The following is a 23,684-nucleotide window of genomic DNA, read 5'->3' on the forward strand; positions in this document are numbered from 1 at the left end:
GTATGGGGTATCAGGGAATTGAACCCAGGTTTTCATGCTAGGCAAGCACTCTTACCACTCTGCCAAACTCTTGGCCTAAGTCTAGCTTTTTTTTTTTTTTTGCCAGTCCTGAGCTCGGGGCCTGACCACTGTTCTTAGACTTTCTCAAGGTCAGAGCTCTACCATTTGAGCTTCAGCACTACTTCCGGCTTTTTTCCATGTATGTGGTATGGAGGAATTGAACCTGGGTCTTCATGCATGCTAGGCAAGCACTCTACCACTAGGCCAAACTCCCGGCCCCTAAGTCTAGCTTTCATGGTGGTTGAGACAGATTCTCATGAACTTTTCTGCAAAGCTGGCTTTGAACCTGGATTCTCAGCTCTCAGCCTGCTGAGTAGCTAGGATTACAGGCATAAGCCACTGGTTCCTATTGTTGTTTGGGGTCAAAGTGTGGCTAAAATGGTAGAGCACTTGCCTAGAAAGTGCAAGACCTAATTCAAATCCCAGTACTGCTTTTATATACATATATTACATATGTATACATATATCTCATATATTTATATACATATATGCATATGTGTATGTGTATATCTAGCTGGCTAGATAGCTCACATTTCCATTCTTATAGAAGACCAACATGCTGGCCAGCAGTTTGGCCTAGTGGTAGAGTGCTTGCCTAGCATACACAAAGACCTGGATTTGATTCCTTGGTACCACATACATAGAAAAAAGCCAGAAGTGGTGCTGTGGTTTAAGTGGTAGAGCTCTAGCCTTGAGAAAGTCCAAGGACAGTGCTCAGGCCCTGAGCTCAAGCCCAGGACAAAAAAAAAAAAGAAAGCTAATATGCCAAAATACCATTGCCAGGCATCAGTGGTTTATGTCTGTAATTCTAGCTACTCAGGAAGTTGACATATAAAGAGCTTGGTTTGAAGCCAACCCAGGAAGGAAAGTCTTTGAGACTCATCTCCAGTTACCCAGCAAAAAGCCAAAAGTTGAGGTGTGGCTCAAGAGCACTAGCCTTGCAAGAAATATATAAAAGTTCATCTCAGAGGGGCTGCAGACAGGGCTCAGATGATCCTGCATCTGTCTAGCATGCACAAGACCTGATGTTCAAGCCCTAGCACCACCAAAAACAAACAAAAAATAACATTTATTTCCAAATTTAACAAACCAAAGGACTCTGCCATTCAAAAGGACACATGTTTTCAATAAACAAGAGGAATCTCTCAAAAGGAATTGTGATAACTGAAATATCGCTATCTTCTTACATCAGGAAGAATATTCTAATTACATCAGTTTATAAATAGCATGGTCTTAGTGCCAAGTCCCTGAAAATTTTCCAATAGAACATTAAAGATCATGGCTATTTTAGAAAGGGCTTCAGTCCTGAGTGTAAAATACTGTATATATCTATTTTTCCCCTAACTCTAAGATTTTTAGGTCTTCCTAATGGAACTCTATCTAATTAGAGGGTCCAATCATATGCTGTGGTTCACATGTAAATTTTCTCTGGATATCAGAACTCATTGCATTTAACCATTCAACATTATCATTTTCATAATGTAGACTCTTTATTAATGCAAATTAATGTTTGTCTAATTCTGTGTGTGTGTGTATGTGTGTGTGTGTGTGTGTGTGTGTGTGTGTGTGTGTACCTATGTATTGGTACTGAGGTTTGAGTACTGTCCCTTAGCTTTTTTGCTCAAGGCTAGCACTTTGCCACTTGAGCCACAACACCACTTCGGGCTTTTTCTGTGTATGTGGTACCAAGGAATTGAATCCAGGGCTTTGTGCATGCTAGGCGAGCACTCTACTCGTAGGCCACACTCCTGGTCTGTTTGGGCACTGTCCCTGAGCTCTTCAGCTCAAGGCTATCACCCTGTCCCTTGAGCCACAGCACACTTCTGGTGGTGCTGAAAGACCCCCAGAAGTGGTCCTTCTAGTGGTTTCTAGTGGTGAATTGGAGTCTCATCGACTTTAGTGCCCAGACTGGCTTTGAACCATCATCCTTAGATCTTAGCCTCCTGAGTAGCTATGATTACAGGTGTGAGCCATCCCATCTGGTTTATTTATTTTCAATGGCTAATTGGAGATAAGAGTCTCAGGGACTTTCCTGTCCAATTGGCTTCAAACTGTGGTCTTTACATCTCAGCCTGTTGAGTGACTAGGATTGCAAGCATAAGCCACTGATGCTTGTTGACTTGTCTACTTCTTACTACTTGCCAGTAGAGAGTATAAGTATATAAAAGGAAGTCATATAATGGAGTATAAGTATATAATATATATAATTTATATGCTATATTACTTACATATACATTACTTAACAAGATGTATATAATGGAGTATAAGTACATAATAGAGCGTAAGTAATATGAGTATGTAATAGGAGTATAAGCACATAATAGGAAGAATTAACTCATACTCTCCTCCAAGCAAACATCTTTGACAGGTTTTTCTTTTCTCTTTAATTTTTCCTCCAGTTCTGGAGCTTGAACTCAGGGGCTAAGCACTGTCCTTGGGCTTTCTCAAGGCTACCTCTTGAGCCACAGTACCACTTCTGGCTTTTTCTACATATGTGGTATTAAGGAATTGAACCTGGGTCTTGGTGCTAGGAAAGCACTCTACCACTAGGCCAAACTCCCAGACCTTTGACAGGTCCTATTATGATTATTCCCTTGTTTTAGAAGAGAAAATTGAAAGCACAGAAAGTGTGAGTAGTTTGCCCAGGTTTATACATATATGGATCATAAATGGCAGGGTGGGAATTTGAACCCAGGAAAACTGTCTCCAGAGTTCATCTCCTTAATTAACATACTGTTGGCACCTGTTAGGTGTATGTGGTTGTGCTGTTTTACCTCTGGAATTTGAACTCAGGGCCTCACTCTTGGTAGGCAGGCACTCTTTCACTTGATCCACGCCACAATCCCTAATTACTCCATTTCTGAACACCAAGATCTACATGGTGCTTTGACCTAGTTTTTGTCTGCTGGCGTTAGGCTGAGAATGAACAAGCTAATTTGGTCATAAAACATACAACAATCAAGCTATAACATATGCTGTCCATATTTGGAAGCCAAAGGCAGTAGGTAACTGGGATAGTTACATCAAGTGAAGGGGGGAAGGGGGCCCTGTAGTGATTAACAGATGTATTTGATTATGGAATCTCTGCTTTGCAAATATTCTTAAAGGGCACCCAGCCCAACTATTTGGTCACTGGAGCTAATGTGTGTGGTATGGAAGTAGGTGGTGGGTTTCTTTTCCTATGTGGACTCTCTCCTCTTCACTTTGGACGTGAGCCACTGTCCCATGGGTTTCTGCCTTCCATCTCTGCTTTTCCTTGTGGATATGGGTCTGGGACAGGCACAGGTGTGGCTTCGAGAGCATCTTGGTCCTCTGCTTTGCATAACACCAAGTTTATCAACACCCCAGCCCTTCATCTCACTAGTAAACACTCCCCCTGGACTCTTCATTTGCATTTCATCCCAATGAGGTTAAACCTCTCTGTAACAGCGTTATTTTTTAAGTTAATTTTAAGCATATTTTATAGCTCCTGTAATTTAATTAAAAGATGACTTTCAGGCTGTAAAACTGGCCTCTGCTGCTAATTAGATTCCATGAATCTATCCTGAAATGTATAAATCACTTTTAAAAAAAAACAGATTACTAAAGGTTCTGCTGTGATAAATTACCCAAGTCCTTTGACGCGCAGAAAACAGGAGTTGGGGGGAGAAGGATGTTTGTCTGCTTCCATCAGCTCTATTTTGTTCCAGGTCCTGCTTTGCATGGGCGGCGAGTTGGGCTGGGGTTCCTTCCTTGCACGGTCCCCCCTGGACCCTCCGACCCACCACAGCTGGGTCTTCGCTGGGAACCTCCTACCCATTACTGGACAGCTGATTCAGTCGGTCTGGCTTTTCAAGGGGTGTAACATGGGCTGTTGAGATAACGTATATGAAAGCCTTTGTCAACTGCAAGGCACAATTGAATGCCAGTTATTACTGTGGTTATTACTTTTATCATACTCTAGGGGAAACCCTTGTTGTTCTTCCCCCCCAACTCTACCCCCCCTAATCTATTAGGCCCGACTGCTCCTCCCACATGGGTGGGAGCTCCTGGCACGGGTGGGCCTCCCCATCTTGGGGGAGTGTTTCCCTCCCCTCCTGAGTAATGACTTTCCCAGTTCTTCCTGGCTTCAGGGGCCTAAATCCGGAAGGAAATCTCAGTTCCAGTGAAAGTTCTGGAACTACTGAAATGACTCCAAAGGCTTCTCCTCGGGCCCACCTCCCAGCCCCCTCCCCTCCTAATGCCCGACGTGGAGCCTGGCTGCCCCGGAAGGATCTGACCGGCAATTTCCTAGAATTGTCTAGCTGGGGCTCCTCAGTCTTCCAGCTCCCCACCCCCTCCCCACCTCATCTCCTTCTCCAAAGCTCAAGTCCGGGTAGGTGTCCCAGCCCCCCTGCCCCTGTCCACGGTTCTCCTGGTCAGGGCTGGGCTCTGCTGAGGCTGTCTGTGACTCCTGGAAGGAGTCCTTGGAGCACCGGAGTCAACATGGCCACCAGGGCCCAGGGGAAGTTGAATATGCTGTGGTTACCAGGGCAACCATCTTTCCTTAGGCCTTCCCAGTGTTTTTCATCCAAAACTTGGGCGGTGAGGAGGACTTGACCACGCAAGTTCCCTCTCAATAAATCAAGGCTGACTGGGGGGGGGGGGGGGGGAAAGAGTGGGTAGAAAGCACAGAACATCCAGAAGAGTGGACCAGAGGAAGAACAAATTATCCTCATCCCGAGTCACCTCCCGTGTTATCAGGGAACACTGCTTTGTAGCCAGATCTCCAAGCTCCTGTGAGCCCACCCATACCTCCAAGTCCCACTTGGCTCTCTCTCCAGGAAGAGGCCTGGGGAGGTCAAGGGAGGCCTCTGTCGGCTTTTGATGGATGGGTACTGAAGAAATGTCTGGCACTCTCCTTCCCTGTGGGGGAGGTGAAGCTGCAGCTACTTCTCCCCTGCATTCCTGCCCGCCTGCCTAGGAAGGGGGCGGGGCGGCTGGAGCAGGACAAGGAGGGTCCTTAGTCTAGCTGAGAGACATTTGGGTAGACAATCTCCATATCACACTTCCTAACTCCACACTTCCTAACTCCTGGGTCTCTTCAGTCCAAACCAATTATATTATTCCTCCTGTAAGCAACCATTGGACAATACAGCAGGTCTGAAAGTCCTAAGGCTTTCAAGAGATACATAGTGTCAAATGCATTCCATATATGGAAATCATTTACCATGTTTGAGGTGGTACTAAGGTTTTAATTCAGAGCCTATGTTTGCTAGACAAGCAGACTGCCACTTGAGTCAAGTTCTCACCCTGTTATTGCTTTAGTTATTTTACTAGTTTTTTTTTTTTAATTAAAAAAAGGTATTAGCCAGGCACTGGTGGCTCCTGCCTGTAATCTTAACTACTCAGGAGACTGAGATATGAGGATCAAGGTTTGAAACCAGCCTGGGCAGGAAAGTCCATGAGACTCTATCTCAAGTTAAGCACCAAAAAGCACAAAGTGGAGATATGGTTCAAATGGTACAGCACTAGCCTTCAGTAAAAACACTAAAAGATAATGCCCAGGCCCTGTCTAGGACTGGCATAAAAATAATTTGTGTGTGTGTGTGCGCGCATGTGTGCGTGTGCACATGTGTGTATCTGTGTGTTGGTCCTGAGGCTTGCACTCAGGGCATGGGCCCTCTCCCTAAGCTTTTTGATTGTGCTCTACCATTTGAGCCATAGCTCCACTTAGGGATTTTGGTACTTAATCCTCAGATCTCAGCCTCCTGAGTAGCTAGGATCACAGGTATAAGCCACTAGATGGTTCCTGCTGCCACCACTTTCCTTCTCCTCCTCCTCCTCCTTCTCTCTCTTCTACCTCCTTCGCATGGCATCACTGGGGCTTGACTTAAGGGCCTCATACTCTCAATTAGCTTTCTCACTCAAGGCTGGCACTTTACCACCGGAGCCACATCTCTATATCTAGCTTTTCACTGGTAATTGGAGATAAGAGTTTCATGGACTTTTCTGTTCATGCTGGCTTTGAACCACAAGCCTCAAATTTCAACCTTCAGAGTCGTTAGGATTATATGCTTGAAGGACCTGTGCCCAACTTAGGTTTGTATCTTTATCTGGGGCGATGTTAGACTATAATTTTCCTACCTGTGATCCCATGCCTGCAGTCTGTTCCAGGGATCATAAGCTTGAACCACTGCAACAGGCATTTGCCTTTTTCACTGCGTTGAGATTGGCATCAGACGTGCAAAAGCAATGGAAATAAACTCACTCATGCCTTAGGATGGGAATAATTTAGAGAAATAGCACCAAACTAGTCATGTTCTTCAGTACCACGCAATGTAAAGGCTAGTTTCTCTTGAAAATGTCTTTGATAAAGTAAAAAAAAAAGTATTAACATATAAAGGATTTATTATCTTAATAAATAAGGATCTAAGTTATTTTTTGTTGTTTTAATTTCTAATGTGGCCAACAGTGATAGATATAACCCATGTAAACATGAGCTTTTATTGGCTGTGTATAAAATTTCAGTACTACTAAGAAAGTCATCAGCTATCCATGATCTCCTCAAAGTTGAAGGTGGCTGCAGACTGTTCAGACTCCACATTCCCAGCGTGAGAAGTGAGTATTTTTGAAGCAGAAGCTGTGTTTTCTAATAATCCTCTCTCAAGAAGAGACACTGTCACTGGAAGAATGATTTTAATGTTTTCCACTCACAGGAGGAGGACCAAGGCATACAAGCCGGAATCCTTTCTTGTTCCCCTGGCACTACGTCTACTATTAGCTAGGGGGTGATAGTTGGCTCTTGTGGACTAGGCCAAGTTCTGGACTCCATTTATTAGAGTCTCTTTCTCTCCCAGTAAAAGTCACAGTGCAGCAAAGTAGAGGGTTCAGAAATCCAATCCAGTGGGTAGTGTGTGTGTGTGTGTGTGTGTTTGTGTATATGTGTGTTCATACATGTGCACCACTCCGTGTGACTATTTGCTTCAGTGACTCCTGTGAGCTCTGAGGCTCCTCACAAAAGTCCACTCTCAGACGTCACATCTTAGGTCTCCACTGGGAGACAGCTTAGGTCTGCACACCTGCACTGTGCAGAACGATTCTCCAGTCCTTGATCTTCCCACAATGGTAGGGCTGCTGTGCACATGAGAAGGTCCTCTGGCCAGGGAAGGGAGGTGCAGGACAGTAGAGGAGACAGGTCAGCCTCGAGTGCTACTCCCACGCTCTCCTAGAAGCCAGTATGTTCGAACCTTGCCTTTGCCCTGGAGGGAATAAGAAGAGGAAGCTGGGGTGAGAAGTGACACACTCATCTGCCCAAATCAGAGGATAGGATTAGGGATGGGAGCCTGGAGACCCTTTAGGACCCAAGGAGTGGTAAACACGGAGGTTTCTGCATTCTTTACCTTCATTTCCACATCTCCTCTAAGCTCCAATTCAAAACCATCAAACTCCTCCAGGGCAGCCTTGGTCTCAGAAGACAAGTGAATCTTCAGGGCTGGGTAGGATGGGGAGAAAGAACATAATGGGTTCAAGGAACTGGAGCAGGAAGGGGAAGACCGACACATCAGGAACGAGTGGTGTAGACAGTGGCTTTCCCACCATCCTTTGGCCCTGGAAATATCTTAATTTTGAGAAGTTCCCCACCCTCCATGTCATGTCTGCTTCTGGGGCTTGAACTCAGGTGCCAGTGGCTCACATCTGTAATCCTAGCTACTCAGGAGGCTGAAATCCTGGGATTATGGTTCAAAGCCAATCTGGGCAGAAAAGTCCATGATACTTTTTTTTTTTTTGATCAGGGCTTGGGCACTGTCCCTGAGCTCTTCTGCTCAAGGCTAATGCTCTACCACTTTGAGCCACAGCACCACTTCTTGGTTTTCACATGGTTAAAGTGCAGATAAGAGTCTCATGGACTTTCCTACTCTCATTGGCTTTGAACCATAAACCTTGTACCTCAGTTTCCTGAGTAGCTAGGATTATAGGTATGAGACACCAGCACCCAGCTGCTTGATACTCTTACCACCAAAAGCCAGAGTGGAGTTGTGGTTCAAGTGGTAAAATGCTAGCCTTGAGCACAAAGTTCAGGGACAGTGCTCATGCATCTCCAGGGCCTCTAGCCCAAGAACAGCAAGAAAAAACCAAGACAGCTGTTCTTTGGATTTTAATCCTTTTTGGAGGACTAGTGATGTATAGGACAATAGCACCCTCTGATTCTGGGCACTAGCAGCAGCAAGCGAGCCAAATCTCCCAGTCGACAGTGCAGGCAAATAACTTGCACTCTTAACCACTGTAAACCCATCTTAAGTGGAGGAGCATCTGTATTAGGAGAACAATTTGTAAGGGGATGTAGGAACTGCCTCAGGGTGGCCCTTGGTGACCTCTCCCTGCTCATCCCTTCTCAGAGGGACACTGTACCTTCTCCATTAGACTCCATTCTTGAAGCTGTGTTGACTGTGTCCCCAAAGAGGCAGTAACGGGGCATCTTCAACCCTACTACACCAGCACATACGGGGCCTACGAGAGGTAAGGAAGGAACAGAGCTGGTCAATAGTATTGTGCTAAGAAAGGGAAGAGGATCCAGGTAGGACATAGCTATGAGGTCCCAGTTGTGTGTGTGTGTGTGTGTGTGTGTGTGTGTGTGTGTGTGTGTGCGCGCGCGCGCGCTGTTATATGTGTTCTAAGGGGGTGGAGTGCAGGACTGGGCCCAGACCCCCCTTCCCAGCCCCTCCCTTCCCCCATGTCACTGGCAGCCTCACCTGTGTGGATGCCAATGCGCAAGCGCAACTGTTCCTGGGGCCGGTGTCGGATGCGGAAGGAGCGCACGGCGTCCAGCAGGGCCAGCGCCATGCGGGCCACCTCGCGGGCATGCAGATGCCCGTTACGCACTGGGAGCCCAGACACCACCATGTAGGCATCTCCGATCGTCTCCACCTGTGTGTGAGTGTGTGTGGGGAGGGGGGAGAAGGAACACAGGACAGGAACGCTCTTCTCTGGGTCACCAGCCTGCCACCCCACGTGCACTGTCTTTCTGTTGCCTGCCCACCAGCCAGCTGCTGCCTGTGCTCTTCCTTCATCCAGAGGGTTAGCTGTTACCGAGTGTCCCCGTGTCATTTTCTGCTCAGGTCCCTTGGTCTCCTCTCCCTTTTTGACTACTCCTCTGGACTATTTTCCAGCCTGGGGTCTCTGTCTGCCCTTCCCATCCCTAGCATATCCTCACCTTGTACACATCAAAGTTGTCAATGACAGCATCAAAGCAAGTGTACAAGTCATTGAGCAGGGTCACCACCTGGAAGGTACAAGAAGCCAAAAGGAATGGGGAGAGCCGGGCATAGTGGCTCATGCCTGTAATCCTAGCTACTCAGGAGGCTGAGATCTAAGGATTGCAGTTCAAAGCCAGCACAGGCACTAAAGTCAGTGAGATTCCAATTAACCCCCAGAAAACTGGAAGTGGTGCTGTGGCTCAAATGGTAGAGTGCTAGCTTTGAGCTGAAGAGCTCAGGGACAATGCCCAGGCCCAGACTTCAGACCCTCCCCCCACCCCCCAAAAAAAGGAAAGAAATTAAGGAATAGGGAGTAAGGTCCCCCCATCTGGGACCGGCTGGACAAAACTAGAGAGAGAAAAGGGTGGACAATGGATGCCAAACAGACTCACCTGGTCTGCTACCTGTGATTGAACCCTGTCTTACCTGCATGGGTGTGCTTGCTGCTGACAGGGCTGTGAACCCCACAATGTCGCTGAAGTAGATGGTTACACTGTCAAAGGCCTCTGCCTGAACTGTCTCCCCACGCTTCAGCTGCTCAGCCACAGAGCTGGGGGGACAGGGCAGGTGCACACCAGAGGGTGAGGTTTGGTGAGGGGAAAGGCTGCGCTGTGTGTGGGATGGGGTGGGGAATCAGACATCGGCACTCACTGAGGCAGAATCTGGTAGAGCAGGGCCTCCGCCTTGCGCTTCTCCTCCAGGTAGGCCTGTGTCCGCTCCTCCACCAGCTCCTCCAGGTTGTTGGCATACTGCTCCATGCGGGAGAGCAGGTTGTCCAGGATGTTGCTGCTGTTCTCTCTGAGGACCACAGGGTGGAGAAGGGGCTGGTGAGAGAGACGCCGCGCTAGTCCTGTCCTGGAGTGCCCACTCCGCAGGCAGACATCAGCTCTACCCAGGTTTGAATGTCAGCCTACCCCAGCTGTGGGTCCCTTGAAAGGGTCTGTGCTTGGGACACAAAGGGGAGGGAAGGGCAAGCAAGTCATCTTTGATGAAGCTTTAAACATCCATATCTGTTGTCTGTCACTGTCTCTGTCTCTGTCTTGGACTGTGTGTGTGTGTGTGTGTGTGTGTGTGTGTGTGTGCTAGTCCTGGGGCTTGACCTCCAAAAGCCTTGGTACTGTTCCTCAACTTTTGTGCCTAAGGCTAGCACTAACACTGCCACTTGAGCCATAGCTCCACTTCTGGCTTTTTGGTGCTTAATTGGAGAGTCTCACAGACTTTCTTGCCTGGGCAGGCTTTGAACTACAATGACCAGCTCTCAGCCTAGGATTATAGACGTGAGCCACAGTACCCAGCTTTTTTTTTTTTTTTTTGCTAGTCCTGGGGCTTGAACTCAGGGCCTGAGCACTGTCCTTGGGCTTTTCTCAAGGCTAGAGCTCTACCACTTGAGCAACAGCACCATTTCTAGCTTTTTTTCTAGCATGTGGTACCAAGGAATGGAACCTGGGTCTTCGTGCATGCTAGGCAAGCACTCAACCACTAGGCCAAACTTCTGAGCCCCTCCCCTTTTTTTAATTGGGACTTGAACTCAGTGCCTAGAGTTCTCCCTTAGTTTTCCTCTCAAAGTGAGCCACACCACCATTCCTGGCTACTTGTCGGTTTACTGGAGTTAAGTGTTTCTCTGAGTTGTCTACCTGTGCTGATTTGCACAATCTTCAGATCTCAGCTTTCTGAGTAGCTAGGACTACAGGTGTAAGCCATCTTTGTTGAACACAAGTGAGACTGGCTGAGGACAAAAGCAGTAGATGGGTGTGTCTGGGAGAAGTGGGCCCCCCTGGGTCCCCTAGAAAGAGAAAATGAAGGGCTGGGGCTGGAACTTTGAGGAGAGGAGGGCAAGGCTGTGGGGAGGAGGTAGGAAGTCAGGAGTGTATGGCCTGTTTACTCACCACACCACTGGAAAGTCTGTGGCCAGTGTGGAGAATGGGCAGGAAAGGATGTGGGTGGATGGCGGTGGAGGAAAAGAGTATGAATCCTGGGAGGCTTTGGGGACAGCTAAGTCAGCACTTGCAGAGGGTTGGGTTCCCTCTGAGGCTGTGGGGACAGGCGTATGTGTGAGGTTCACGAGGGCTGGTGCTGTGGCTATATGGGGAGCCAACACTGATATTAGTGACCTGTTAAACTTGCGCAGCGTCAGGCGGATCTGCTGGAAGGGTGGCCGCTCTTGTGGGTCCTCAGCCCAGCACCTCTGCATCAGATGTCCTATCTCTTCCAGGTGGCTCTGCAGGGTTAAGGAGGGCCGGAAGGGGGGCTTCTCGCCCCGAGTCACACGTTCGATGATCTCTATATTGGGAAGACAGGAGCTGAGGGGTAGGGATGAGCCAAGGGATGAGCCAGTCAGAGATGGGGCAGCTAGAGTAGGTTGGGGATACCCAGGACCAGGGTGTGGGGCAGGGGAACTGGCAGGGGACTGGGCACTGGGGAAAAGTGTGGTGGCTGGAACTGACTCCACAAGGAATGGGTTGGCGTCTTTCCAGAGGTCCTTATCCCTGAGGGTGGGACTAGCTGAGACTGGCGGAGATAAGGGGCAGCATGTTCCTCTTACCTTTGGGGCTGAGGTCCAGACCTTCTACGTGGAAGACCCCACTCCTAAGGGCAATCTCCTGAAGGATGATCCCAAAGCTGTACACGTCACCAGCCTGGGAACCACGGGCAGGGGGTGAAGCCATTCGCAGGAGCTCCGGGGCGGTCCATAACTTTTCTGTGGGTCAGAAGTCAGGAGTCACAGGGCAAGGGAGCCCCAAAGCTAAAAGATAAGGGACTTTACATTCCAGTGGGAAAAGAAACACTAGCAAATGAATAGGGGGAAACAATGCAAGGATAAAAGTAAAACAGAAGAGTGTGGTAATGCTGGGGAAGGAGCTTCCGATGGGGTGGGGGATTAAGTAAAGCTTTGAGTTGGTCTCTGTAGTGCATGCCTGGAATCCCAACTACTCAGGAGGATTGTGGCTGGAGGTCACTTTGTGAGGCCCTATCTGAAAAAATAAACTAAACAAGGCTGGGGGAAGGGGCAAACTCTTCCAAGTGACAGGGTGCCTGCCTGGCAAGTGTGAGGCCCAGAGTTCAAACTTTAGTACCACCAAAGGGGGAAAAAATGCTTTGAAGCAGAACCAGGCTGTGGTCAGGGACTGGTCTGGATATACTGCAGATGTTGAGGGCTAGAAGATGCCTAACACAACTTAGTCTGACTGGCCTCTTTTGTGGTTTTAGCTACTTTTTTTTTTTTTTTTTCCATTCCTGGGCTTGAGTCTGGGGCCTAGGCACTGTTCTTGGGCTTTCTCAAGGCTAGAGCAGAGCCATTGCACCACTTCTGGCCTTTGTGGTACCAAGGAATCAAACCCTCATCTTCGTGCATGCTAGGCAAGCACTATACCACTAGGCCAAACTCCTGGCCCTTATTTAGTTATTTTTATGATACTGGGGATCAAATCCAGGGCCCCTACAGGCTAGGCAAGCACTCTACTACTACCACTCCAGCCAGCCCACCTCCTCCTTTTTATTGATGAGAATTGGGTTCAAAGGCATGAGAGACACACTCAAATTCAACAGAGGCCAGGCCTGTGTCCCCACTGGGCTATGCCAGCAGTGGACGCTAGGGGTCAAGGCTTAGGCTCACTGGCGAACAGGATGTGTCCTTGTTCTGGCTCTGGGTCTCTGAAGCTCTCTAGCCCATAGTCAGTGATCTTCAGCACAAAGCGACCATCTACCACACAGTTGGATGACTTGAGGTTCCCATGGGAGCAAATGGCTCCATTGTGGAGAAACAGCATTCCCTAGGGAAGTGGGGGAGGCAGAAGTTATGGGCCTGGCCAAGAGGAGAAGCATGTCTTCTCTCCACTGACTCCATCTGATGGGCTCTTCTGGGCTTACTTTGACAATGTCATTCGTGAGCGAGTACCGGAACATCCAGTCCAGGGTGATGCTCTCATTCTCCAGGATGTCCTACTGGGATAGTGAGAGTCAGGTCTGTGCCCTGCAGACCTCCTGGGAGCAGGGGAGGGTGCGAGGGTCCTACCGACTTAAGCTGGTTAGAACAAGACAAGCCTTTGCATTTACTCTAATGACACCACCCTCCCCCTGAATCCATGTAGTACATGAGGCCAAGAGAAGCCAGGAGAACAGAAGCCTGCCTGGGGTCATATGACCAGTCAAGGTCAAAATTAGAAGAGCTGGATGTTGGTGGCTCATGCCTGTAATTCTAACTACTCAAGAGGCTGAGATCTAAGGCTTGCAGTTCAAAGTCAACCTAGGAAAGGAAGATCAGTGAGACTCCAGTAAACCAGAAAAAGGTTGGAAATGGAGCTGTGGCCCAAGTGGTTGAGTGCTAGCCTTGAGCAGGAAAGCTAAGAGGGTGAGGCCTTGAGTTCAAGCCCCAGTACTGGTACACACAGAAAAAGAGAGAGAAAGAGAAAGAGAGAGGACAGAGCAAGGGTCAGAACTCAGGCTTCCTGACCATCCCCCTTGTTCTCACCTGTAGGCTCCCACGGGGACAGTACTCTGTGAGGATGCAGATGTTGGGGGGGTCTGTGCAGGCACCCACAAACCTGGTTAGGTGTTCATTCTGCACATCTCGCATCTGTAGGGGAGGAGCAGCATCAGGGGCCTGGCACATCCCTCATTCCTCACCAAGTTTCCTGCAGCCCCCAGGGACCTCACTCTTCCTATCCAGTCATTTGCTGCAGACATGGCTAAGACCTTCCCATGATACCACCCTTGTTAGTTAGCTCGTCTTTCCCCAGAATCTGCCTCCTGATCCCTCTGCACCCATGTCCTCCAAGTCCAAGGCCACTATGTGTGACCCCTCAAGGACTTTCTCAGCATCCAGTGATCTCTCATGACTGTCCTGTGAGACCCTCATCTCAGATGACAGTCTCTAACTTTGCTAGGACACTGAGGTCCCTCCATAACCAGTTCTGCTGGTCCACCCCCTTGTGTCCCCACAGGATTCTCCCCAGGCCACTGGTTCACCCCTGTCCCCCACATTACATGCTTCAGTTCAAACAGGACTTTCCGTGTCAGCTCAATGCGTTTACGGTTCACGTGCTTCACAGCCACAAGGTTACCCTGGGTGAGGAATGGAGACTGCTGATGTGCATGGCCTGGGGTCCTGGGAACTCTTACCTGCTTCCCACAACCCACATCTGCCCCCATGGCTCCCACCTGTTCCCCTGAGAGCCCACCTTAGGACCCCCCCCACCAGCCCGTCCTCAGAGCAACCCCCACCCCAGGCATACCTTATAGTATGCTGTCTTGGCAAAGACTTGGAACTGGCCCTCTGTGGTTAGCAAGGAGCCATAATTGGAGCCTCTCTGTAGGAGTAGAGAGCAGGAGGGGTGGTCAGCTCAGAGGCAGTCTGCATTCTGGGTATCCTGCCTTAAGCTTTGTGTTACCCTTTCTTATGTACCTCATCATGAGGATTAATTTGTATATACAGACAGACAGACACAGACACAGACACAGACACTGACATACACAGACACACACACACACACACACACACACACACACACACACACACACACACACACACACAAGCCCCTTACTTGCTTGGCTGGTTTTTACCATTTGAACCATACCTCCAGCCTACTGGATCAGTCTTCCTTTCCTTTTTTCCCTTTCCCTTTCCTTTCCTTTTTTCCCTTTCCCTTTCCTTTCCTTCCCTCCTTCCTTCTTGTCACCCCCTTTCTTTCTTTCTACTTCTCCCCTCCCTTTGCTCCTGTCTCCTCTCCTGCTTTCCTTTCCAGTGTACCAGTACTGGAGCTTGAGCTTGAACTCCGGAACCTGAGAAGAGTCCCTTAGCTTTTTTCTTTTTTTCTCTTTTCTTTCTTTCTTTCTCTCTCTCTCTCTCTCTCTCTCTCTCTCTCTCTCTCTCTCTTCCTCTCTCTCTCTTTTTCTTTTCTTTTCTTTTTTTTTTTTTCCAGTCCTGGGGCTTAGACTCAGGGGCTGGGCACTTTCCCTGAGCTTCTTTTTGCTCAAGGGTAGCTCTCTATCACTTGAGCCACAGTACCACTTCTGGCTTTTTCTGTTTATATGGTTTTGAGGAATTGAACCCAGGGCTTCATATGTGCTAGGTAAACACTCCACCACTAAACCACATTCCCAGTCCACCCTTAACTTTTCATTTGAGCCAGAGCTCCCGTTTTAGCTTTTTGGTGGTTAGAGATAAAAGCCTCAAGGACAGGGGTCAGGGGAGGGAAATGGGAACCAAGACATGAGAAAGGGTATCAATGTATGTGAAGTAATGCACCTTCTATCTGGTGAATATAATGTAACCCTTCTATTAGTTACAATAAAAAATATATGGGAAAAAAATCCTCAAGGACTTTCCTGCCCTGGCTTTGAAACTTGATCCTCACATCTCAGGCTCCTGAGTCAGGATTAAAGGAGTGAACCACTGGCACTACACTTTATTGCTAGTTATTTTGTAGATAAAATTTTGGATTTTTTCTACCCAGGCTGGTTCTGAACTTTGATCCTCTGAATCTCAGCTTCCTGAGTTGCTAGGATTGCAGGCTTGAGCCACCAGCATTTAGCTAACTTATTTATATTTGTGTGTTTACACACTATCTCTTTTGACTTTCGTGACTCTTTCCCTGTAATCTTGTCTGAGACACAGCTGGAATGTGACTTCCTCAAGGTCACATGGCAAGGAAAGACAGAGCTTCAGTGTAGAACCTTGTTTTCTACTTTACCCATCAGGCATTGCTTTCAGTGTCCAGTTCCCCCACAGACACTAGTGTTCTCCCCAGGCCCCAAGGCCAGTGTTCTCACCCCACTCAGGGTCAGTCGGCTGCCCGCGCTCCGGAGATGCCGCTCAAGGCTGCTGGGCTGCAGGTCCTCCCAGCGTACCCGCCACAGCTCTGAGGCCAGCTCCTTCTCCAGCTGCATTTTCCTGGGGTGTGCATGACCTGAGCTGCTGACCTTGGGTGCTCAGAGACCTACCCTTTCTCCATGTTCTAAGAAATGGGTGGGGCCCTCTCTCCTCTGGGTCAGGAGGAATGGATGAAATTCTGCCTCACTGGGGACGCTGGGGTGCTCAATCTCCATGCCCTCCTTTGGAAATTGAGTGAGCCTTCACATTTACTTCAACTTTAATCGTATGTATGAGAAGCGAAGCCTAACACATAATACATGCTTAATCACCATTGATTATCTTCCTCTTCTTTCCTGCTCAATTAACTTCCCCAGGGCTTTCATTTCCGCCTCCACTGGAAGGCAGGAAGGGGGCTCATTCATCCCTCATCTCCACCCCAGGTTTGGCACCTGGTACCCAGCATGGCATCTCAGCTCAACTAAAAAGGGTCCAGTTCCCAGAAGTCTGGAATCACTGCTTTCCATCAGGCCTCAGAATAGCAAGGAAAACCAGAATCCACAGTGCTGTGGCGACAAATCTCAGCTGCTCTGCTCCTTCTCACACCTCAACCCTCCAAGATCATGCCAGCCCTTTCCCCTCTTTTGCACCTCTCTCCATCCCACCTCCCTCCTACCTTATGCTGCCCTCCGTTCACCCCTTCTTCCTTCCCTCTGGGATCCTCCCACCTCCCTAGCCCCACTCAGCACCCCCTGCCACAGCTCACCTGTAGATGAAGAAGGAGACAGTCAGGATGCTGAGCAAGGAGAGGCTGCCCACCAAGGCTAGCACCTCCAGGGTGGAGAAGTGGTCTGCATGAGAGTCCAAATTCAAGCAAGAGAGATTTGGGTTAGACGGCAGGAAGAAGAACCTTCAAATAGTCCATGAATGGAGATGATAGATGAAAAGAAGAAAAGCCAAGAAGATGGCCTGTCCCCACAAAAGCCTCTGGGGAGGGGGGGGAAGCAACATTTCTAGAATAGAGGCTGGAAAGCCAAGGCCAGTCACCTTGGTTGCAGGCTGGGTCCTCATTGTCAAAGCCACATTTAGGGATGTCAGGAGGAGGATATCCCAGGGGCCAGTAGAGTTGGCGCCCTGACACAGCCACCAGCTCTTGGGAAGTCCCATTGTAGTTCAGCACAACCTACGAAAGAATGGCTGTGGTGGGTGGCAAGGCCCTGGCACATGGCTTCCTGGGGCAGAGTCTAGCCTCCCATCTGTTTCCAGGGCCAGAGTTTGGACTGCAAAACTCTTCATGGAGCCCTGCTGCTGTGGCCCTGTATGGAGACCTCAGACCCATAATCTTACCAAGCAAGAGGGTCATGCTCTACCTAATTTCAAGCCCCAGTGCCAGCCACAAAAAAGGGGGAGAGAGACTTGAAAACTATTGAAGGTCCCAGGTGCCAGTAGCCCAGGCTTGTAATCCTAGCTTACTCAGGAGGCTGAGATTTGAAGATTGAGGTCTGAAGCCAGTCCAGGCAGAAAAATCCATGAGACTCTTCTCTCCAATTACCACAAAAATAAATACATAAATGCATAAATAAATAAAGGAGCTTCATAGGAAATCTCCATTCAGAGCCCTACCCTTACATTCACAGTGTTTATGATTTGGCTTAAAGCACAGAAACAGCCTCTCATCCCATTCCCAGATCTCTGCTATGTCTCCCTCTCCCAGAAGCCTTCCCTGGATGAGCTGGGTCCACTGACTTACAGAGCTGCTCATATGCATACTCCTTTTTTGTTTTGTGGGTCATGGGGCTTGAACTCTGGACCTGGGCACTGTCCCTGAGCTCTTCAACTCAAGGCAACTGCCCTACTCCTGAGCCACAGCCCCACTTCCAGTTTTCTAGTGATTAATTGGAGAGAAGAGTCTCATATTCTTTAGTGCCCCAGCTGGCTTTGAACCGTGATCCTCGGATCTCAGTCTCCTGAGTAGCTAGGATTGATTACAGGCGTGAGCCACCGCACCTGGCTTATCTATGCCTACTTCTTGACCCAGAGTCCCTGTCTCCACTAGGTGGAGGTCCTGCCTAACTTACAAAGTCCCTAAAAGAGAAGACTGTGCTGGCTCCTCAAACACAGCTCCTCAGGGCAAGGACTGAGTCCCTGGTCATTCGGGTTGCTCCCCCAGCCTGGAGTTGGTCTGTCTTATCCAGGGCTCCTGGAGGTGTCTGGGAACACAGAGTAGACTGGTGCCCTGACAGGGATACAGGGGGATGTAGGAGGACAAGATGACACTCTTTTCTGGGTGTACAAACTTACTCTGAAGGCACCAGTCTCGGGATCCATATCCCAGAGGGAGAAGTCTGTCTCCCTGTCTCCACGGTTGTCAATTTTGAGGTATCCTGTTACACCTGTTTACACGGGGGAAGATGGCTACTTTGAAAGAATGGAAAGTGAGAGAGATCCTGCTCCATCTCTCATTCTCTGATTGACTGATTTTTTTTTTTTTTGCCAGTCTTGGCGCTTGAACTCAGGGTCTGGGCACTGTTCTTGAGCTTCTTTTGCTCAACGCTATCACTGTAGCACTTGAGCCAGAGCACCACTTCCGTTTTTTTTGTTGTTGTTGTTGTTGTTTTCTGTGTGTATGGTACTGAGGAATGGAATCCAGGGCATTGTAAGTGCTAGGCAAACACTCTACAGCTAAGCCACATTCCCAGCACATTGTTCTCTGGTCTTTAGTGCGTGCACACGTGCACGCGCGCGCACACACACACACACACACACACACACACAGAAAATAACAATGAAAGGGACTGTTGTTTAGCAGCAGAAAGCTCTGAGAATGGGCACAAAGACTTGATGAAACTTGGAGACAAGGAAGGTGTCTAAGTTTCTTATAGGAGAAAATTAAAAAAAAAAAAGACTAGTAGAAGCAACTGTCAACTTGTGTGAAGGATCTATAGACTTCTTGTGGCCTCCTGCTGGGGCACCTGCTCCCCCCCATGACCCCCCAAGGCCAGCCACCTCCAGGCCCTGACCTTGAAAACTTCGGTTCCACATCCGCTGAGTGATGTCCTCCCCATCAGTGACAGTTCCCCCTTGTGCCAGAGTCTCGGTGACTGCCTGGATATAGAGCAGGAGCCCATCGTGGAAGGATGCTGGGATGATGTTCTCCTGGGGGCAGAGTTTAGTCAGGGTGACACAGATGAAGGGCACAGAGGGTGGTGCTACGGCAGTGGCAGCAGGCAGGAATGGGATGCACTGGCAGCTTGGAAGGAGGTGCACAAGACAACAACCACATTACAGAGAGCTATGACTACTTAGAAGATGCCATCACACTGGCGGCTCACACCTGCACTACTACATATTCAGGAGGCTGAGATCTGAGGATCATGGTTTGAAGCCAGCCCAAGCAGGAGTCAGTGAGATTCTTATCTTCAATTAACCACCAGAAAACGGGAAGTGGAGCTCAGGGACAGCACCCAGGCCCTGAGTTTCAAGCTCCATGACTGACAAGAAGAACAAAAGGAAAAGAGAGGGAGAGAGAGAGAGGGAGAGAGAGAAAGAGGGGAGGAGAAAGGAAGGAAGGAAGGAAGGAAGGAAGGGAGATGCCTTTACATAGACCACTCTTCTCTGAATCATGCTAGACAGGTGGGGCAAGACATGTCATCTTTCTGTTTCAGATGAGGACCTTCCCTCTCCAACAACAGGTGAGATTCAGAAACAACAGGAAAGGAGAGAGAAGGGAGGCCAGGAACTCCTGGGAAGGTTGAGAACCAGGATGGGGATTTCCAGAGCACCACCAAGTAGAAGCCAGAGGTCCATATTGGAGGGCCCCAGTATCCCCTCCTACCAGACCATCCTCCATGGTGAAGTTGAACTGTTCCTGGGCCAAGAGCTTTAGCTGCATCAGAAATTCCAAGTACTCAGGATTATCTGGCTCTTTATAAGTGATGATTTTGGCAGCCTAAGGAAGAGGTAAATGGAGAAAGGAGAGCTAGGAGCTGACTTCAGTCTTCCCAACACCCCAGGGCCGCAGTTGTCTGTGAGATTATCTACCACGTAGACCTGCTTCCATGCTTAGGTCAAGGTCAAACTGGACTCTGTCCTGCATGAGCCAGGGATTCAAGTCCTGTCCAGTCATCTCATTTCAAGCTTGTTTTCTTATTCTATTTAGTTTTCTGGCTCTGAATTCCCACACATTTCATTGCCTCTGTGAATGTCAAGAACCTCTTTCCTAGCTAGGCATAGATGGAGCACATCTGTAATCTCAGCACTCAGGAGGATATCTGGGTTCTATCAAAGCTGGGAGTGGGTGGCTCTTGTTTGTAATGCTAGGTACTCAGGAGGCTGAGATTTGAGGATCCTGGTTCAAAGCCTGCCTGAGACTCTTTTTTCTTTCCTCTTTTGTTGGTTATGGAGCTTGAACTCAGGGCCTGAGCACCATCCCTGAGTCCTTTCACTCAAGGCTAGCACTCTACCACTTTGAGCTGCAGTGCCACTTCTGGTTTTCGGATGGTTAATGGGAATAAGAGTCTCATGGCTCTGCTCTGACTGTCTTTGAACTGTGATCCTCATATCTCAGCCTCCTGTGTAGCAGGAGCCACAGGTACCTGGCTTCATTGAGACTTTTATCTCTAGGAAACCACCCAAAAGCTGGAAGTGAAGTTGCGGTTCAAGTGGTAGAGTATCAGCCTTGAGGAGAAAAAAGCAAAAGGACAGATAGCACCCGGGGCCTGAGTTCAAGTCCTAACAAGTGGCACATGAAGAAAAGAAAAGTTCTAGGGCTGGGGTAGAGTGCTTGCCTCAAATGCATGAAGCCCTGGGTTCGATTCCTCAGTACCCTAAACAGATAAAGGCAGGAGTGAGCTGTGGCTCAAGCAGTAGAGTGCTAGCCTTGAGCAAAAGAAGCTCAAGATCGGTGGCCAGGCCCTAAGTTCAAGCCTCAGGACTGGCAAAACAAACAAACAAACAACTTCTATTAGGCTTAGGTATCCTGTCTAAAAGAAGAAACCAACCGATGACATAAACAGACTCCTTAAGTAAGAGCACAGTGTCCAGGATATCGTGCCCCAGCTCAGAGATCCACAGCTTAGATTTCCGTATCCGGGTCCTCACCTGGAAGGCCTGGCGGGCACTGGCATCCTGCCCATCTCCTCTCTCCCAGGGCCTGCGTGGAGCAGGGCCCTGCCCCCCTTGCAGGCTTTGCCCAAAGATATCGAGGTGGAAGAAAACATAGTCCTCTCCAGTGAGGCCAATATCCAGTGCCAGCAGCATCAGGGTCCTGAAGGTGTCCGGGGGGCTGCAGATGTAGATAACTGGAGGGGAAGAGAGTCAGAGAGCGAGAGGGGCAGCTTGCCGGGGCAGTGGGAGTGTGTGTGTGGGGAGGTTCTCAGCTGGTGACAGTTAAATGGCAACTCCAGGCCCAGTGGTAGGCGCAGGCAGGAGGGTGTGGAGGGTGGAAGGGCAGGGGAAAGAAACCGAGGGGAGAGGGAAAGGCAGGGAGGACACCTGTGTGGCTAGGAGCCTAGGGAGAGAAGGGTGAGAAGGGTCGGCTGGAGAGAGGATGGGCAGAAGGTGTGGGCCAGCGGGGTGGGGAGAGAGAGGAAGGAGAAGAGGAGAAGGCCGCGTGGGGAAGAGAAAGCAGCCGAGAAAAAGAAAAGAAAAAGAAAAAAAGAGAAAGAAAAAAAAAATAAAGCAGACGGGAACACACCAGGAGTGCTCAGTCCTCAGTCCAGGCTTTCTCTGCCTTCCAGGGAACTGCGTGGGGAGGAGGGGAAGGGGAGGCCGGGGTGGGAGAGAAGGAAGGAACACACATGGGGGCGTTGGTGGTGAGGGGGGGGAAGGACAGAGTGAAGGAACTATTAAGTCGGGGGAGAAGGATGGGAAAAGCTGGGGCAGACCGGCCTCGAGAAGGGAGGAGAGGAGCGCCGGGGCCCGGGGTCCGGGGCCCGGCCGGCCGCCGCTCACCTCGGCCTTTGCGCCGCACGGTCCGCAGCAGCATGGTGTAGTGGTCGCGGTCGCCCTCGGCGAACTCCAGGTGGTCGACGGTGATGTTGAGGCGGTCCTGGACGCGCATGTACAGCCCCTCCACCACGAAGAAGCAGGGCTGGTCGTCGCCGGGCCGGTAGGCGTAGAGCACCAGCGCCTGGCGCTCCCAGCCCAGCCGTCGGTGCAGCGCCGCCACGAAGTCGCCCAGCTTGGCGTGGCTGGGCCCCGCGCGGGTGGTCAGGGCGAACTCTTCCTTGACCCCGAAGCCCACTGCGGGGGCTCCGGCCGTGAGCAGCGGCACCCGCCAGTGCGCCGTGAAGCGTCCCACCGGAGCGGCGGCGTACACGCAGCCCGGGCCCAGGAACACGGCCGGGTGGTGCTCCCACTCCAGGTCCACGGCGGCCAGCGGGGCGGCGGTGTCCGAGCAGGCGCCCAGCGCGTTCTCGCTGCTCCCCAGCACGGTGCGGACCGTCCAGCCGGGCAGCAGGTCCGGGCGCGCCTTCACCCGGGCGAGTGCCAGCTGCACCGCCGGCCCCACGCGCGCCCAGGACCACGGGTACGAGGTGTTGGCCAGGGGCAGCACCACGGCCACCGTCAGGGTGCCTGCGAGGCTGCCGGGGAGCAGCAGCAGCGGCAGCAGCAGCAGCGGCAGGGGCCGCGGGGGCACCGGGCAGCGCGCGCGGGCGCAGGCAGGGCGCCGGGGGCCCGGCATGGCCTCAGAGGGCAGCGTGGCGGGCGAGCGCGGCCACCATGGTCTCCACCGCCGGCGTCGTCGGGCTCAGCGGCCCATCCCGGGCACCTGGAGCTCCGGGTGCGGGGAGGAACCGGAGCGGAGCGGATCGAGGGCGCGCTTTTTCCTCCCGGCCGCCGCGACGGTCCCCGGGTGGAGAAGCGCGAGCTGCGGAGCGCGCGGCGTGGGGGCGCGCGGAGGGCGTCGCCCAGCAGGTGGGAGCGAGAAAGACAGGGAGAGCGCCTGGCAGCGGGGGAGACCCTGGCGTGAGCGAGGGGGCGAGCGGGAGCCGGGGAGTGAGACGCGCTCGGCGGAGAGGAAGGGTGGGAGCAGAGGGGCGCGGGAGGGAAGGGGAGTTGGTGCGCGTCGGCGCGCGTGAGCGCCTGGCCGGGAGAGTGTGCCAGAGGGGGCGTCCGGCCGGCCGGAGTCCGGGCCTGCGGGGGGGGGGGGTGGAGGGGCGACGGGGACCGCCGCCAAGCTCCGAACCCTCCCTCCCTCCCAGCGGCTTCCCCTCCCAGCCTCCCGGACCGCGGAGCCCGGAGCGCCCGTCCTGGATCTTTAACTCCTTCCTCGCCGAACCGGGTGTGTGGGGCTCGCCTCCGCGCCCGCCCGCGCGCGCGCTCTCCCAGCTGCCCGGGCCCCGCGCCACTCCGCTGCCCGCCCGCAGGGCGCCTACCCCGGGATGGGCGCCTGGGGAGAGTCGGGGTGGGGAGGGCTGAACACCAGCCCCCCCGAGGAGTGTGGAAGCTGCTCGAAGGAGGCCGGGGGAGGGACCGAGCAGACGGCTGACGCCCCACTTCTCACCCGGTTCCCCGCGGGGAAGAGGCCGGGAGATGCTGGTTGGAGATGTGGCAGGAAAAGGTGCACGAACGCGAGTGTCTGGGGGATGGGAGGGAGG

The 23,684-nt window shown here is 51.0% G+C and overlaps 1 protein-coding gene across 1 annotated transcript; it reads right to left on the reverse strand.

Moving 5' to 3' along the window:
• Nucleotides 1-6,851: 6,851 nt before the first annotated feature.
• Npr1 (natriuretic peptide receptor 1) lies at nucleotides 6,852-22,805 on the reverse strand. Its single transcript, XM_090340954.1, has 22 exons — nucleotides 22,036-22,805; nucleotides 21,184-21,383; nucleotides 19,919-20,032; nucleotides 19,104-19,239; nucleotides 18,385-18,476; nucleotides 17,131-17,266; nucleotides 16,850-16,934; nucleotides 16,044-16,164; nucleotides 14,507-14,581; nucleotides 14,259-14,336; nucleotides 13,744-13,848; nucleotides 13,143-13,214; nucleotides 12,889-13,045; nucleotides 11,818-11,973; nucleotides 11,387-11,555; nucleotides 9,927-10,073; nucleotides 9,702-9,825; nucleotides 9,233-9,301; nucleotides 8,772-8,946; nucleotides 8,431-8,529; nucleotides 7,422-7,513; nucleotides 6,852-7,280 (listed from the first exon to the last, which is right to left on the reverse strand). The coding sequence occupies exons 1-22, from the start codon at nucleotides 22,766-22,768 to the stop codon at nucleotides 7,218-7,220; spliced, it is 3,198 nt and encodes a 1,065-aa protein (XP_090197080.1). The 5' UTR covers nucleotides 22,769-22,805; the 3' UTR covers nucleotides 6,852-7,217.
• Between the last annotated feature and the right edge of the window lie 879 nt (nucleotides 22,806-23,684).

This window comes from Megascapheus bottae, chromosome 10 (genome assembly GCF_031878675.1).
Source record: "Megascapheus bottae isolate mThoBot1 chromosome 10, mThoBot2.hap1, whole genome shotgun sequence".
NCBI classification, from domain to species: domain Eukaryota; kingdom Metazoa; phylum Chordata; class Mammalia; order Rodentia; family Geomyidae; genus Megascapheus; species Megascapheus bottae.